The 18,857-nt window shown below is 45.6% G+C and overlaps 1 protein-coding gene across 1 annotated transcript in view; it reads right to left on the bottom strand.

Annotated features, from left to right (window-relative positions):
- Positions 1–18,857, bottom strand: part of LOC112264324 (trichorhinophalangeal syndrome I) — a 232,848-nt gene that overhangs the window by 141,839 nt on the left and 72,152 nt on the right. Inside the window, exon 5 of the mRNA XM_042295166.1 lies at positions 4,029–4,677. Coding sequence (XP_042151100.1) covers positions 4,029–4,677 — 649 coding nt within the window. The remainder of the gene's footprint in view (positions 1–4,028; positions 4,678–18,857) is intronic.

Below are 18,857 nucleotides of genomic sequence, written 5' to 3'. Positions count from 1 at the left end.
ATGGTAACTCAAATAATATTGTCGATCAATGCTAGAAACCCCAGAGCCCTTCTGAGTCCCTTTAAGCCTGAGCTGTCACGAAAAATTATTATTCAACATTTCCTTAAGTTTATGGTCTAATCTCCACCCCCGCCCTGATCCTTTCACACACTGCGTCGACACGCCTTAGATAATGACTTAACCACGCTGCACAACCTTGCCACACCCGAGCCCGGCGTCTGCCAGGGCTGCTAATGTCTCTCCAGAACTATCCAGAAAGAGAACAACGAAAAAGAGAAATGCCAAAGACAGCCAAGATAGACTTAGAGAGACTGGAAAAACACATTATTCATATCCACACAGTCCAGTTCTGGTGTTGAGGGACAAAATGTGCTTTTTTTAATACATCAGACAATGATGCATTCTGGATGGAGAGCTCGCAGGAAGTGCTGTGGTCCCCACGGGTAGCAAACAGTTTCTCAATGTTCTGTGTCATTGAGGTTGATTGAAACGTGGGTGAAGCACAGCAGATGGGAGCAGGAAATGATGCCAGAGCTTTGTGGGATAACCCGCCGCCACATCCTCCCTCAGTCCAGTCCAGCTCAAAGTGAACGCACCAGGAGTTGAGTGGATGAAAATACTGCTACAAACTCATTCCATTCATTAAACTCACTATTTAACCAACAATCCATCTATTGTTGTGACTACCTGGACCTACCATTTCATATTGAAAACAAACCATATGATTTGAATGAAAAGTATTTGAATAAACATGAAAAAGGTGAATGTAAGAAGCTCACCATTTTAAATAGGCTACATGTCATATTAAACAGCATATAAACACTCTAAATAGGTCAGGAGCCTACAAAGAAATACATTGTGAGTGTGACACACTAGGCTGGTAGGCAGTCAGGGACATTAGGTCCTCAGCATTTAAACAACATTTCTTTGTATTAAAACATTATAGTCTATAAATTGTGCATACAGGCTGTGACTTAGCCTACTTAGAATGAAATATAAATGAAATAAAAAATGACTTATTAGTGTCTTTGAATTCATTTTTAGAAACACGAGTTTGTCCAGTCTGTGGCTTCAGGCTCATGTGATGGTGTCTGGAGAGCCGGCCTGCAGCGGGGAATATCCTCTCCACACTTGCCGAGCCACTGGGGATGCTAAACACCCTTTAGGCCACTCTTGCCAGGCGGCGCAGAGATGCATAGTTGTTATTTCACTTTTCTATAGGTAGTCCTTAATTAGCTACCCACCTCGTTCCTTTCTTTTATCATGTGCACGTAGTAAGTACACCATCATGCTTTGGGGATATGTGTCTTTTCAGATTCCACAATGATTCTTTAGTTGTGGATAATACATCACTGCACTCCCTCTCTTGGTTCTCATCTTTGTAAGTCACCTTGTTTTAGCACCTGTGTGTTTTATCAGCTTCTTTATGAAAATATTTAGCGAACTGCAAGACAGTAGCTAAAGCAAGGGGCTATAGCAGCACACAAGTAGACTACAGATGCATGCTGGGCCGGGGATGCCCTGAGCTCGTGAAGTGAGCGCTACTGAAAAACTAACGGAGTAATATTGGAGGGGGCGAGATGGCCGAAGCTCCATGCTCCATTCAAATTGGGTAAGCTCCGCTCCTGGCTTCGCTCCAGTCAAATTGGGTAAGCTCCGCTCCTGGCTTCGCTCCAGTCAAATTGGTAAGCTCTGCTCCTCGTTTCGTTCCAGTCAAATTGGGTAAGCTCCGCTCCTCGCGTCGCTCCAGTCAAATTGGGTAAGCTCTGCTCCTCGCTTCGCTCCAGTCAAATTGGGTAAGCTCCGCTCCTCGCTTCGCTCCAGTCAAATTGGGTAAGCTCTGCTCCTCGCTTCGCTCCAGTCAAATTGGGTAAGCTCTGCTCCCCGCTTCGCTCCAGTCAAATTGGGTAAGCTCCGCTCCGCTCCTCGCGTCGCTCCAGTCAAATTGGGTAAGCTCCGCTCCTCGCTTCGCTCCAGTCAAATTGGGTAAGCTCTGCTCCTCGCTTCACTCCAGTCAATTTGGGTAAGCTCTGCTCCTCGCTTCGCTCCAGTCAAATTGGGTAAGCTCTGCTCCTCGCTTCGCTCCAGTCAAATTGGGTAAGCTCGGTAAGCTCTGCTCCCGCTCCTCCAGTCAAATTGGGTAAGCTCTGCTCCTCGCTTCGCTCCAGTCAAATTGGGTAAGCTGGGTAAGTCAAATTGGGTAAGCTCTGCTCCTCGCTCCAGTCAAATTGCTCCAGTCAGTCAAATTGGGTAAGCTCTGCTCCTCGCTCCTCCAGTCAAATTGGGTAAGCGCTCCAGTCAAATTGGGTAAGCTCCGCTCCTCGCTTCGCTCCAGTCAAATTGGGTAAGCTCCGCTCCTCGCTTCGCTCCAGTCAAATTGGGTAAGCTCCGCTCCTCGCTTCGCTCCAGTCAAATTGGGTAAACTCTGCTCCTCGCTTCGCTCCAGTCAAATTGGGTAAGCTCCGCTCCTCGCTTCGCTCCAGTCAAATTGGGTAAGCTCTGCTCCTCGCTTCGCTCCAGTCAAATTGGGTAAGCTCCGCTCCTCGCTTTGCTCCAGTCAAATTTGTTAAGCTCTGCTCCTCGCTTCGCTCCAGTCAAATTGGGTAAGATCTGCTCCTCGCTTCACTCCAGTCAAATTGGGTAAGATCTGCTCCTCGCTTCACTCCAGTCAAATTGGGTAAGCTCCGCTCCTCGCGTCGCTCCAGTTCCTCTCACATACTCTGGCTAGCACAGTTCGAGAAGACATAAAATATACAGAACATGTCCACAATGAAATATATACAATTGCCTGACCTTGGGGAGAAGATATTTCAAACGGAACCCAATTCTAGTTCAATGTCAGATGGCTGTGCTGGTGAAGGCTTTGCATGAAATTTCATAAAAGGCCCCTTTGTGAGGTACTTGTCTTCTACTAATGGTGAATTCTAAGGCAGTCTGTTCTCTCCACACCTTTAAGACTACAGACAAGCCCCAAAAATAGCCTGAGCCACTAGTCTTATCTCTGACTTTAAACACCGTTTTCTAGATATTTAAAAACTCATTAAGAATGACTGAATGGGGCCAGTTGGCATTTTGTGGCAAATATCCCGATTCTGAAGCCTCTGAGTTACCATGAAATCTCCAGGAGGTGTGTACCGTATAAACACAGAACACATATGTACACACACAAACGCACACAAACACACACACACACGCCAGATACTGCTGCTAATCTGTGTGATCTCCTCTCTCACAGTCTGTGAGTTGAAGGATGATGACTCAACGTTTTCTCAAGTCTCCAAGTCATTGTGAAGGAGGAGTCCTTAAAGATGGCCGCTGTGTTGTTAACTATGTGCTGATGTCCGCTGATTGACAGCCTGGGAGTCAAATGCCGATGTCAGACCCACAAAGCGGCTGTTCATAGGGAGCCAAAGACCCGTCTGCATCACCAGAACGGATGGACATTAACTCCAAAGCCAAATCAAACTGCGAGACATTCAATACACAATTTCTGTGCTGTGTGTGTGTGTGTGTGTGTGTGTGTGCGTGTGTGTGTGTGTGAGAGAGATCGTTGTGTCTGCAAGTCTCAGGGTGGCTGGAAACAATATCTCAATTAGACCGGTCGGAGCTCAGAGAGAGAAAGAGGGTGAACTAACCAGAGGCGGTTCTTCCTGCTGTTCTGCTGGCTCAGTCTTACCTCATTAGGGCTGAGCAGAGGACAGTGTACAGGGAGACAAAAGTCAGCTTTGGGAGATTGATAAACATGGTGGGAGACTAGAGCGAGACATTAGGGATGTGAGGGATGAGAACATAATAGAGGATCTCTGGTATGACACAACTCTGAGTTCCACCATTCATCATTCGGGGGGGTTGGCTTCAAAATGGCCTCTCTCTGCACTGCAGGGACCTCCAGCAGAGCACAGCAGCAGAACGTAGGCCCTTAAAACACAGGACAATGTAGTCCAAAACAGGCAGTTTTTTCATGAATAGAGATGGGTAGTGGACAGGAGAGAGGGTGAGGAAGGGGAGAGAGTGGAGAGTTGTCTTACCCGTAAGAGTGACTGGGACTCCTCCTTGGCCTTGCCATCGGTGGGTGAGGAGTACTGCTGCGCCAGATGCCCAGGTTTGTCGGCCCCACCAGGAGTCTGTCCTGGAAGGAAGGCCTTGGTGTCGACTCCCCCCAGACTGAACACCAGGCCTGGGGAGTCCCTGAGCACCACTGAAACCCCCTTCTGCTGCTGGTGGTGGTGCTCCTGGGAGGCAGCCACAGCGTTGAGTAGACTCAGGGCGCCCTGGGGGAACTGGGCCGGACTACCCCTCAGGATGTCCCTGGCCCGCTCCTTAGGCACCCACACAAGGCCTGCTGCGTGGGCTTGGACCTGGGCCTCTCTGGCCTCCATCCAGCCCTTGGACCCCTGGGCCTCCTTCTCGTCCAGGGCCTCGCTCTTCACCCCTTCGGCCCCGGGCCCTGCCTCGGCGGCGCGGCTCTCTGGGGGAACCAGGCTGTAGAGCTTGAGGTCGCCCTTGCTCTCCTCCTTGATGCTGAGGGTGGAGGGGGTTGTGGCGGAGCAGCCGTTGGTGGTGGCGGAGGAGGCGGAGGTCTCTTTGCAGTGGGCCGTGTTGAAGTGATCCAGCAGTGACAAGGTGTCGGAGGCGGTGAAGCTGCAGTGGCGGCACCGACAACAGCCGTGGACTCTCCTACAGGGAGCAGACAATCGAAGGGTTAATAAAAGAGGGACAGTGTTAACAAAGAGAAAGCATGCATCGACAGGGAGAGGGAAAGAGTGGTTAGACAACATCATCGGGAAATGAATACCGGCTTGGTCAACACTGTAGGTATTATTCTGTTTTATATATACTCAGGGTTTTTCCGCTTTATTTAATAATATAAATAATACTTTAAAAAACTTTTATAGCACTATTCATTACATAAATAATCTCAAAGTGCTTTATTGATCCCAGGGAGATACCACTACTCCACATGACTGTACGTATACAGACCTAATCAACTAAAGATATTGTAAAAGGCTCAGCTAAAGCTAAAATACAGGGTCCTTCCACCTCGAAAAGCATAAGAACAACGATTTTGACACAAACCACCCCAACAAACAAGTATTCAGTATCAGTGCTCTGTGTCTGACAAGTAGCACAGCGCTGCGGCTCTGAGTGTTGTTTCTTCATCCTATGTAATGTATTCCCAGTGAATTTGGTCATGGTTTTTTTTCATCCCCTGTTCAAAGAAAATAGTCATTGAAGTTGTTAGGTTTAGGTCCTGTCCGACATCCTGATATTACCAGTTTCTGACCACTAGATGGTGCTGTTCCGTTTATATTTTTTATTTTTTTTACGTTAAATGGATAGGGATAGTTCACCAAAATTACAAATAGTTTTCCTTAGCCTGTAAGCGGTCTATGGACAAGGTATGACAGCAATCCATACGTAAGCAGGATATAGACATGGTATGACAGCAATCCATGCTTTTGTCATCCTAAAGTATCCAAACACTTATTGTATAACTCAATTATGTTTCTTATAGGTGATAAGGATTTGAAGTGTGAAAATGCTAATATAGGTACCATTGACTTGCATTGGATTTGTGCCACAAATGTTAAAAAATTAGCATTTGAAAGTCTATCCCTATAACTATCCCTTTAACGTAAAAAAAACAAAAAACAGAACAGCACCATCTAGTGGTCAGAACCTGGTCATATCAGGATGTAGGATGGGACATAAACCAAACAACTTTAATGACTAATTTATCTGGACAGGGGGGAAAAAAGCAGCACCAAATTCACTGGGAATACATTACATAGGATAAAGAAACAATACTCCAAGCCACAGTTCCATGCAAACAATACTCCAAGCCACAGTTCCATGTCAGACATAGGAAACTGATACTATATCCTTGTTGTGGGGGTGGGATTGGCAGGGGGAGGGGTGTGGGGGGTCCATGGGTGGCTCTTCACAATTTCTTTGGATTCCTCATTTCTTACTTAATATCAGAACAAAGTTTGGTCCAAATCTGATTTTGGGTACTATATTTTTTTGAATATTATATGAATCCAATAAATTAAAATGGACAATTTGGATTCAATCAATTAGCTTATTTTCTCAGAGATCAAATGAATGTTCCAGGAATGCTAATCTTGTCTGTTTCTAACTACATGATTTCAGAACAATCTGAGATGGTGGGTGTCATTGACTTGCTGAAATGACATGTAAGACCTTTAGACTTTTTTCTTATGATCCCATGGCTAACACTGTTTGGAGAAAAAGCAAAGCTCATACAGGAAGCAGAATATACCAGCCCTAGTCCCCACTTCCTAATGATACTCTGAGAAAAAAATCGATGAAGTTGTAACTTTTTGATTGAAATAACGAGTTCAATCAATAATATTATTTAAATTGAATGAATCTCACTGTCTCTAGCCATCTCACATGCATTCTCCAACCTCCAATCATCATATATCAAATTGACCAATCATTATGATTCACATGCATTCTCCAACCTCCAATCATCATATATCAAATTTACCAATCATTATGATTCACATGCATTCTCCAACCTCCAATCATCATATATCAAATTGACCAATCATTATGATTCACATGCATTCTCCAAACTCCAATCATCATATATCAAATTGACCAATCATTATGATTCACATGCATTCTCCAACCTCCAATCATCATATATCAAATTGACCAATCATTATGATTCACATGCATTCTCCAACCTCCAATCATCATATATCAAATTGACCAATCATTATGATTCACATGAAAACTTCAGCTAAATAAGCAGTTGGGTTTTCCACAGAAACACAATGAAGCATCACTGCAGAAACACACTGCTTTCATTTCCTGTTGATGTAGCCACGTCACCATAGAGACACCCAACGTATGCGTTGGTGCCCAAATAAATAAACACAACTGCATTGCCCACTCCTGTTTATTTTACCAGCATCAACAAGAGAGCTTGGAGTGTGGCCATTCATCCATAGCCTCTTCTCTTCAAGACTTACACGCACACACACATGACCACTAAGAATAACTACATTGTTGAATAGAGAACTTCTCTGTGACTCTAATCTGATTATACTCCAACTGAAACGCAAACAAAACAAACAAAAACAACAACTTAGAAACAAATTACCGCTATTGTTTTGGGATACAGGAAATGACATCTAAAGGAATGTACTGTTGTACTGTTGCATTCTAGGATTTCCCACTGACAAATTATTACACCGTACAACACTGATTGTTTTATACCAAATAAAAATGTTGGTGTGTCAAAGGTTAGGGTTTTCCGGTAACAGTCGGCTTTTGTCTGATTAAAAAAATATTATAGAAAAGCCTAAAAATAGAATTGGCACCGGGAAAAGAAGAAATAAATTCCCAATGTGAAATAATGTTTTTAATCCTCTTCATTGATGGAAATACATTTGACAGGTTATGCTAATCGGTATACAGGTTCATTTGCATAATTGAGTGGCATTAAATTGGTGCGTGTGTACAGCATATTCCTTATGTATCTTACTTATTATACGCATACAGCATACAGATAAAGAGGCTTTTGAGCGGGAAATCTGTCACACAGCAAATGCGTAGGCAACAGAAGGCTGGCGTCATCAGCGTGTCACACACCACTTTGCAATGAGCTGGAAGCAGTATGTATTTTAAAAACATCAATTCAGCAAAAAATGAAACTGACCTTTTTTTCAGGACCCTGTCTTTCAAAGATAATTTGTAAAAATCCAAATAACTTTACAGATCTTCATTGTAAAGGGTTTAAACACTGTTTCCCATGCCACTAACAGCTTACAGACGGTAGGCAATTAAGGTCAAAATTATGAATACTTAGAACACTAAAGAGGCCTTTCAACTGACTCTGAAAAACACCAAAAGAAAGATGCCCAGTGTCCCTGCTCCTCTGTGTGAACGTGCCTTAGGCATGCTGCAAGGAGGCATGAGGACAGCAGATGTGGCCAGTGCAATAAATTGTAATGTTCGTACTGTGAGACGCCTAAGACAGGGCTACAGGGACACAGGACTGACAGCTGATCGTCCTCGCAGTGGCAGACCATGTGTAACAACACCTGCACAGGATTGGTACATCCGAACATCTCACCTGTGGGACAGGTACAAGTTGGCACCAACAAATGCCGAAGTTACACCAGGAACGCACAATCCCTTCATCAGTGCTCAGACTGTCCGCCGTGGCTGATAGAGGCTGGACTGAGGTCTTGTAGGCCTGCTGTAAGGCAGGTCCTCACCAGACATCACCGGCAACAACGTCGCCTATGGGCACAAAGCCACCGTCGCTGGACCAGACAGGGCTGGAAAAAAGTGCTCTTCACTGATGAGTCACGGTTTTGTCTCACCAGGGGTGATGGTCAGATGTGTGTTTATCGTTAAAGTAATGAGCGTTACACCGAGGCCTGTACTCTGGAGCGGGATCGATTTGGAGGTGGAGGGTCCGTCATGGTCTGGGGCGGTGTGTCACAGCATCATCGGACTGAACATGTTGTCATTGCAAGCTATTTTAATGCTGTGTGTTACAGGGAAGACATCCTTCTCCCTCATGTGGTACCCTTCCTGCAGGCTCATCCTGACATGCCCCTCCAGCATGACAATGCCACCAGCCATACTGCTCGTTCTGTGCGTGATTTCCCGCAAGACAGGAATGTCAAGTGTTCTGCCATGGCCAGCGAAGAGCCCGGATCTCCATCCCATTGAGCACGTCTGGGACCTGTTGGATCGGAGGGTGAGACTAGGGCCATTCCCCCTAGAAATATCTGGGAACTTACAGGTGCCTTGGTGGAAGAGTGGGGTAACATCTCACAGCAAGAACTGGCAAATCTGGTGCAGTCCATGAGGAGGAGATGCACTGTTGTACTTGATGCAGCTGGTGGCCACACCAGATACTGACTGTTACTTTTGATTTTGACCCCCCCCTTTGTTCAGGGACACATAATAACATTTTGGTTGGTCACATGTCTGTGGAACTTGTTCAGTTTATGTCTCAGTTGTTGAATCTTGTTAGGGTCATACAAATATTTACACATGTTAAGTTTGCTGAAAATAAATGCAGTTGACAGTGAGAGGACTTTTTTTTTTGAGTTTATACTTAATTGTCTGAAACCTCAACATTTTGCTTCATATTATAAGGCATGTCTTACCTTGCTTCAAAGTAGCCAAAATCAGACCATATCAGTGTTGGCAATTATTTGATATCAACTTTCATGTATTGTTCAGTAGCCAAAGGAACAAGTGTGGTCATATTAACAACTCATGCAGTTGCTGCATATTAGTTCTCCCTTCTTTCATTTTTTTTTACAGTGTTTTCCCGCTAATTGCATAATGAACATTTGACTGTAGCCTCCTGCCTTGTGTACATTGCTGTGCTAATTATGTGAAGAAATAATAATTTATCAACATTTGAAGGTAAACGTTCTGATCTGTTGCATCAGACTCATTGATTTTTAACGTTGTTTTTTTATGTTGTGGGACGATAGATCCCAAGTTCAAACAACCTAATGGTTGTTTGAACTTGGGATCTATCGTCCCACAACTGTCCCAGAGTCTGCTTGGAATAGGCTTTTTCTTTCTCGACAAGCTGACCAATAGAATAGGTCAACGTTTCTACTATGGGGGATAGTAGATTGACACAGGTTAGTCATTTTGCTGTTCATTACTTGTCTTGTTGGCTGAGAAAAAGTAAATGTGGTCAGTTATTCTAACACAGTGGTTCCCAATCAGGGGTGCAATGGGGTTACATACTCTGTCCACAGGAAGTACTTCAGAAGACTCATGAGATCATAGACCTACTGGTAACATGCACATGAAGGGGTACTTCAGGGGTCCTCCGGGCAGAGCAAAACTCAGTTGGTGGTACAGTACTTCAGAACTCAGTTGGTGGTACAGTACTTCAGAACTCAGTTGGTGGTACAGTACTTTAGAACTCAGTTGGTGGTACAGTACTTTAGAACTCAGTTGGTGGTACAGTACTTTAGAACTCAGTTGGTGGTACAGTACTTCAGAACTCAGTTGGTGGTACAGTACTTCAGAACTCAGTTGGTGGTACAGTACTTCAGAACTCAGTTGGTGGTACAGTACTTCAGAACTCAGTTGGTGGTACAGTACTTCAGAACTCAGTTGGTGGTACAGTAACCGAAAAAAGGTTGGGAACCACTGTACTAACATCAGAATTTGGAAAGAAGGACCGCACATCGTTAAACCTCGACTTGCATGTTCTGTTAACAGGAATTACCGTAAAGTACATGTGATTTCTGTCATTCTGATCACCATGGGTGGACACCCTAATCAGGTTACGCAGCCAACGCATAGGGTTCCGGTAAATATCTCAAATGTTCGGTAAATGAAAATGCTGCTGGTCAAATGTCCAGCGCCACATTTTCCTAACAGAAACCATGGTGTGTGTATTGTGTTGGTGTATAAAGTGTGTGTGCGTGTGTGTGTGTGCGTGTGTGTGTGTGCGTGCGTGTGTGCATGTGTGTGTGTGTGTTTGTGTGTTTAGCCTCTGCAGGCTTCTCTGATTATCTGAACTTTTTACATCTCTAAAGCCTGCTGCACCAGGCCAAGAGGCCAGCCTCTAATGAACGTCCTGAACATCTGTAGTTTTTCAAGGCAGTGCATCCAACAATATGCATCCGACTCCCAACATGTATGAGCATATACACTCACTACCATACACGACAATGCGTCAAATCTAGCATGTACTCTCATGAACATACACAAAATGAGATACAGAGACACACAGAGAAACACACACACAGCCAAAGCACCTATTGTTTGGGGTAGCATAGCGCAGTTTTTTTTCAATATAAAACAACTTTTCCTCCAAGCGCAGAAAACAGACAAATCAAATCAAATCAAATCAAATCAAATCAAATCAAATTTTATTTGTCACATACACATGGTTAGCAGATGTTAATGCGAGTGTAGCGAAATGCTTGTGCTTCTAGTTCCGACAATGCAGTAATAACGAGCAAGTAATCTAACTAACAATTCCAGAAGAAACTACTGTCATACACAGTGTAAGGGGATAAAGAATATGTACATAAGGATATATGAATGAGTGATGGTACAGAGCAGCATAGGCAAGATACAGTAGATGATATCGAGTACAGTATATACATATGAGATAAGTATGTAAACCAAGTGGCATAGTTAAAGTGGCTAGTGATACATGTATTACATAAGGATGCAGTCGATGATCTAGAGTACAGTATCAACGTATGCATATGAGATGAACAATGTAGGGTAAGTAACATTATATAAGGTAGCATTGTTTAAAGTGGCTAGTGATATATTTACATCATTTCCCATCAATTCCCATGATTAAAGTGGCTGGAGTAGAGTCAGTGTCATTGACAGTGTGTTGGCAGTAGCCACTCAATGTTAGTGGTGGCTGTTTAACAGTCTGATGGCCTTGAGATAGAAGCTGTTTTTCAGTCTCTCGGTCCCAGCTTTGATGCACCTGTACTGACCTCGCCTTCTGGATGGCAGCGGGGTGAACAGGCAGTGGCTCGGGTGGTTGATGTCCTTGATGATCTTTATGGCCTTCCTGTAGCATCGGGTGGTGTAGGTGTCCTGGAGGGCAGGTAGTTTGCCCCGGTGATGCGTTGTGCAGACCTCACTACCCTCTGGAGAGCCTTACGGTTGAGGGCGGTGCAGTTGCCATACCAGGCGGTGATACAGCCCGCCAGGATGCTCTCGATTGTGCATCTGTAGAAGTTTGTGAGTGCTTTTGGTGACAAGCCGAATTTCTTTAGCCTCCTGAGGTTGAAGAGGCGCTGCTGCGCCTTCCTCACGATGCTGTCTGTGTGAGTGGACCAATTCAGTTTGTCTGTGATGTGTATGCCGAGGAACTTAAAACTTGCTACCCTCTCCACTACTGTTCCATCGATGTGGATGGGGGTGTTCCCTCTGCTGTTTCCTGAAGTCCACAATCATCTCCTTAGTTTTGTTGACGTTGAGTGTGAGGTTATTTTCCTGACACCACACTCCGAGGGCCCTCACCTCCTCCCTGTAGGCCGTCTCGTCGTTGTTGGTAATCAAGCCTACCACTGTTGTGTCGTCCGCAAACTTGATGATTGAGTTGGAGGCGTGCATGGCAGCGCAGTCGTGGGTGAACAGGGAGTACAGGAGAGGGCTCAGAACGCACCCTTGTGGGGCCCCAGTGTTGAGGATCAGCGGGGAGGAGATGTTGTTGCCTACCCTCACCACCAGGGGCGGCCCGTCAGGAAGTCCAGTACCCAGTTGCACAGGGCGGGGTCGAGACCCAGGGTCTCGAGCTTGATGACGAGCTTGGAGGGTACTATGGTGTTGAATGCCGAGCTGTAGTCGATGAACAGCATTCTCACATAGGTATTCCTCTTGTCCAGATGGGTTAGGGCAGTGTGCAGTGTGGTTGAGATTGCATCGTCTGTGGACCTATTTGGGCGGTAAGCAAATTGGAGTGGGTCAAGGGTGTCAGGTAGGGTGGAGGTGATATGGTCCTTGACTAGTCTCTCAAAGCACTTCATGATGACGGATGTGAGTGCTACGGGCGGTAGTCGTTTAGCTCAGTTACCTTAGCTTTCTTGGGAACAGGAACAATGGTGGCCCTCTTGAAGCATGTGGGAACAGCAGACTGGTATAGGGATTGATTGAATATGTCCGTAAACACACCGGCCAGCTGGTCTGCGCATGCTCTGAGGGCGCGGCTGGGGATGCCGTCTGGGCCTGCAGCCTTGCGAGGGTTAACACGTTTAAATGTCTTACTCACTTCGACTGCAGTGAAGGAGAGACCGCATGTTTCCGTTGCAGGCCGTGTCAGTGGCACTGTATTGTCCTCAAAGCGGGTAAAAAGTTATTTAGTCTGCCTGGGAGCAAGACATCCTGGTCCGTGACTGGGCTGGGTTTCTTCCTGTAGTCCGTGATTGACTGTAGACCCTGCCACATACCTCTTGTGTCTGAGCCGTTGAATTGAGATTCTACTTTGTCTCTGTACTGGCGCTTAGCTTGTTTGATAGCCTTGCGGAGGGAATAGCTGCACTGTTTGTATTCAGTCATGTTACCAGACACCTTGCCCTGATTAAAAGCAGTGGTTCGTGCCTTCAGTTTCACACGAATGCTGCCATCAATCCACGGTTTCTGGTTAGGGAATGTTTTAATCATTGCTATGGGAACGACATCTTCAACGCACGTTCTAATGAACTCGCACACCGTATCAGCGTATTCGTCAATGTTGTTGTCTGACGCAATACGAAACATCTCCCAGTCCACGTGATGGAAGCAGTCTTGGAGTGTGGAGTCAGCTTGGTCGGACCAGCGTTGGACAGACCTCAGCGTGGGAGCTTCTTGTTTTAGTTTCTGTCTGTAGGCAGGGATCAACAAAATGGAGTCGTGGTCAGCTTTTCCGAAAGGGGGCGGGGCAGGGCCTTATATGCATCGCGGAAGTTAGAGTAACAATGATCCAGGGTCTTTCCACCCCTGGTTGCGCAATCGATATGCTGATAAAATTTAGGAGTCTTGTTTTCAGATTAGCCTTGTTAAAATCCCCAGCTACAATGAATGCAGCCTCCGGATAAATTGTTTCCAGTTTGCAGAGAGTTAAATAAAGTTCGTTCAGAGCCATCGATGTGTCTGCTTGGGGGATATATACGGCTGTGATTATAATCGAAGAGAATTCTCTTGGTAGATAATGCGGTCTACATTTGATTGTGAGGAATTCTAAATCAGGTGAACAGAAGGATTTGAGTTCCTGTATGTTTCTTTCATCACACCATGTCACGTTGGCCATAAGACATACGCCCCCGCCCCTCTTCTTACCAGAAAGATGTTTGTTTCTGTCGGCGCGATGCGTGGAGAAACCCGCTGGCTGCACCGCTTCGGATTGCGTCTCTCCAGTTAGCCATGTTTCCGTGAAGCAAAGAACGTTACAGTCTCTGATGTCCCTCTGGAATGCTACCCTTGCTCGGATTTCATCAACCTTGTTGTCAAGAGACTGGACATTGGCAAGAAGAATGCTAGGGAGTGGTGCACGATGTGCCCGTCTCCGGAGTCTGACCAGAAGACCGCTTCGTTTCCCTCTTTTTCTGAGTCGTTTTTTTTTTTTTGGTCGCTGCATGTGATCCACTCGGTTACACTGGTTGTAAGGCAGAACACAGGATCCGCATCGCGAAAAACATATTCTTGGTCGTACTGATGGTGAGTTGACGCTGATCTTATATTCAGTAGTTCTTCTCGGCTGTATGTAAAGAAACCTAAGATGACCTGGGGTACTAGTGTAAGAAATAACACGTAAAAAAACAAAAAACTGCATAGTTTCCTAGGAACGCGAAGCGAGGCGGCCATCTCTGTCGGCGCCGGAAGTACTCGACGACATACAATATCAATGACAGCTTCATGAGAATAAACGGACAAGTGTGCAACCTGAGACAGTGGTCGTTTTCCGTGGTTTAATTAGAGGGGAGTTATAGTGAGTAATAAAGACAGAGCCTCTTCTGCAGCCAGGACTTCCAGACACAAACATATTCACTTATTATGACCCTTTAAAACCTTTTCTCTCTCCTCTGTCTCTCTGTCTCCTCTCTCTCTCTCTCTGTCTCCTCTCTCTCTCTCTCTCTCTCTCTCTCCCTCTTTCTCTGTCTCTCTTTCTCCCTCTCTCTTTTTCACTCTTGTACCTCTCACTCTCCAACTATCTCTCTCCCTGTGTCTCTCTCCCTCCAACTTTCTCTCTCTCTATGTCTCTCTCTCCCTCTGTCTCTCTCTCCCACCAACTCTCTCTCTCTCTCTCTCTCTATGTATCTCTCTCACTCTCCTCTCTCTCTCTACTCTCTCTCCCTCTCGCCCTCTCTTTTACTCTCCACTCTCTCTCTCTCTCTCTCTCTATGTATCTCTCTCACTCTCTCTCTCTCTCTCTCTCTCTATGTATCTCTCTCACTCTCCTCTCTCTCTCTCTCTACTCTCTCTCTCTCTCCTCTCTCTCTCTTTTTCCCTCTCATGTATCTTTCTCTCTCTCTCCTCTCTCTCTTTCTATCTCCTCTTTCTCTCTCTCTCTCGTTCCCTCTCCTCTCCATCTCTTTCTCTCTCCTCTCTCTCCCTCGCTCTCCTCTCTCCCTCGCTCTTTCCTCACACCTTCTCTCTCTCCATTCTCTAACTCCCTCTCTCTCCTTCTCAATTTTCAATTTAAATTTAAGGGGCTTTATTGTCATGGGAAGGCTAATGATCCTATCCACCAAGTAAGGCCAGTAGGCTAATGTTTCTATCCACCCAGTAAGGCCAGCAGGCTAATGTTCCTATCCACCCAGTAAGGCCAGCAGGATAATGTTCATATCCACCCAGTAAGGCCAGCAGGCTAATGTTCCTATCCACCCAGTAAGGCCAGCAGGATAATGTTCCTATCCACCCAGTAAGGCCAGCAGGCTAATGATCCTATCCACCCAGTAAGGCCAGCAGGCTAATGATCCTATCCACCCAGTAAGGCCAGCAGGCTAATGATCCTATCCACCAAGTAAGGCCAGTAGGCTAATGTTCCTATCCACCCAGTAAGGCCAGCAGGCTAATGATCCTATCCACCCAGTAAGGCCAGCAGGCTAATGATCCTATCCACCCAGTAAGGCCAGCAGGCTAATGATCCTATCCACCAAGTAAGGCCAGTAGGCTAATGTTTCTATCCACCCAGTAAGGCCAGCAGGCTAATGTTCCTATCCACCCAGTAAGGCCAGCAGGATAATGTTCCTATCCACCCAGTAAGGCCAGCAGGATAATGTTCCTATCCACCCAGTAAGGCCAGCAGGCTAATGATCCTATCCACCCAGTAAGGCCAGCAGGCTAATGATCCTATCCACCCAGTAAGGCCAGCAGGCTAATGATCCTATCCTCCCAGTAAGGCCAGCAGGCTAATGTTCCTATCCACCCAGTAAGGCCAGCAGGCTAATGTTCCTATCCACTCAAAGCCAGCAGGCTAATGTTCCTATCCACCCAGTAAGGCCAGTAGGCTAATGTTCCTATCCCCCAGTAAGGCCAGCAGGCTAATGTTCCTATCCCCCAGTAAGGCCAGCAGGCTAATGATCCTATCCACCCAGTAAGGCCAGTAGGCTAATGTTTCCTATCCACCCAGTAAGGCCAGCAGGCTAATGTTCCTATCCACCCAGTAAGGCCAGCAGGATAATGTTCCTATCCACCCAGTAAGGCCAGCAGGCTAATGTTCCTATCCACCCAGTAAGGCCAGCAGGATAATGTTCCTATCCACCCAGTAAGGCCAGCAGGCTAATGATCCTATCCACCCAGTAAGGCCAGCAGGCTAATGATCCTATCCACCCCAGTAAGGCCAGCAGGCTAATGATCCTATCCAACCAGTAAGGCCAGCAGGCTAATGATCCTATCCACACAGTAAGGCCAGCAGGCTAATGATCCTATCCACACAGTAAGGCCAGTAGGCTAATGTTCCTATCCACCCAGTAAGGCCAGTAGGCTAATGTTCCTATCCACCCAGTAAGGCCAGCAGGCTAATGATCCTATCCACCCAGTAAGGCCAGCAGGCTAATGATCCTATCCACCCAGTAAGGCCAGCAGGATAATGATCCTATCCACCCAGTAAGGCCAGCAGGCTAATGATCCTATCCACCCAGTAAGGCCAGCAGGCTAATGATCCTATCCACCCAGTAAGGCCAGCAGGATAATGATCCTAGCTGGCTAGTCTCTTTTTATTTGTATGTAACTGTTCTTAAAGTTGTATTGTCAATTTGTTTTGTGTTTAAACACCATTTTAAATGTGTACTTGACACTGTAACAAAATGTCCCCATGGGGACAATAATGTAAGTAAGTAAAGATGCTATGGCACCACTGATGGTATGGCACCACTGATGCTATGGCACCACTGATGCTATGGCACCACTGATGGTATGGCACCACTGATGGTATGGCACCACTGATGGTATGGCACCACTGATAGTATGGCACCACTGATGCTATGGCACCACTGATGGTATGGCACCACTGATGGTATGGGATGGTATGGCACCACTGATGGTATGGCACTACTGATGGTATGGCACTACTGATGGTATGGGATGGTATGGCACTACTGATGGTATGGCACCACTGATGGTATGGCACTACTGATGGTATGGCACTACTGATGGTATGGCACCACTGATGGTATGGCACTACTGATGGTATGGCACTACTGATGGTATGGCACTACTGATGGTATGGCACTACTGATGGTATGGCACTACTGATGGTATGGCACCACTGATGGTATGGCACCACTGATGGTATGGCACCACTGATGGTATGGCACCACTGTACTCAATGTGATTGGAGTATCTGCACTTTAAAATACATTCAAATGCTTTTATATTATTTTTTATACAATAAACAGGTTTTTGGCGCTAAAAACCCAATGTAAAAGTATTGAGTGGATGTAATTTGTGCACTATGAAATGAAACTCCCTTAGCTATGCACCAGTGAACGCACTCAACACTGGGTATTTAACGAGGGCCTGGTCGGCGCGGAGTTGTGAGGTGAACTGAACTGAATCCCACCAGTGTGACGGACAGATCCCTCTGACATCACAGAGGAAATGGAAACTCTGGCCCAGCACGACTGGTAACTGGGCTGCCGGTGCCCCTCTCTCTGAGGATTAGGAGGAGGGGGAGAAGGAGGGAGCTGTACACTGTATAGATAGAAGCAAACAAGGGAGTGTTGGTCCAGGACTGGGGGGTCTGACCTGGAGAGGCTAGGGGTAAAACATGGTTTTATTTTTAATTATTTCACAAGGCAAGTCGGGTAAGAACAAATTCTTATTTACAATGATGGTCTGGGAACAGTGGGTTAACTGCCTTGTTCAGGGGCAGAACGACAGATTTTTACATTATCCGTTTAGGGATTAGATCTAGCAACCATTCACCCCTACAGCGAGGAATGAGCTGGACTTTGTCTAGAGAGGTGAAATTTTTTAAAGCATTGCAGAAAATCAGCCTTCAACAAGTGATAGGTTGAATTAATCACACTGACAAAGACTACTAAATAAGTTGAAAAAAGCCGAACTCTAAGTTAAATAACAGAAGAAAAGGGCAGGCTTTATAAATATATTTCTCCTGACCTGCTGGCTAACTCAGTATAAATATGTTTCTCCTGACCTGCTGGCTAACTCAGTATAAATATGTTTCTCCTGACCTGCTGGCTAACTCAGTATAAATATGTTTCTCCTGACCTGCTGGCTAACTCAGTATAAATATGTTTCCCCTGACCTGCTGGCTAACTCAGTATAAATATGTTTCCCTGACCTGCTGGCTAACTCAGTATAAATATGTTTCTCCTGACCTGCTGGCTAACTCAGTATAAATATGTTTCTCCTGACCTGCTGGCTAACTCAGTATAAATATGTTTCTCCTGACCTGCTGGCTAACTCAGTATAAATATGTTTCCCTCCTGAACCTATAAATATGTTTCCAGTATAAATATGTTTCCCTGACCTTGGCTAACTCAGTATAAATATGTTTCCCTGACCTGCTGGCTAACTCAGTATAAATATGTTTCTCCTGACCTGCTGGCTAACTCAGTATAAATATGTTTCTCCTGACCTGCTGGCTAACTCAATATAAATATGTTTCCCCTGACCTGCTGGCTAACTCAGTATAAATATGTTTCTCCTGACCTGCTGGCTAACTCAGTATAAATATGTTTCCCTGACCTGCTGGCTAACTCAGTATAAATATGTTTACCCTGACCTGCTGGCTAACTCAGTATAAATATGTTTCCCTGACCCGCTTCCTAACTCAGTATAAATATGTTTCCCCTGACCTGCTGGCTAACTCAGTATAAATATGTTTCTCCTGACCTGCTGGCTAACTCAGT

The sequence above is a fragment of the Oncorhynchus tshawytscha genome, linkage group LG13 (assembly GCF_018296145.1).
Source record: "Oncorhynchus tshawytscha isolate Ot180627B linkage group LG13, Otsh_v2.0, whole genome shotgun sequence".
In the NCBI taxonomy this organism is placed as follows: domain Eukaryota; kingdom Metazoa; phylum Chordata; class Actinopteri; order Salmoniformes; family Salmonidae; genus Oncorhynchus; species Oncorhynchus tshawytscha.
Note: the sequence above shows the minus strand (reverse complement) of the source record. Positions and strands in the feature narration are given on the sequence as shown.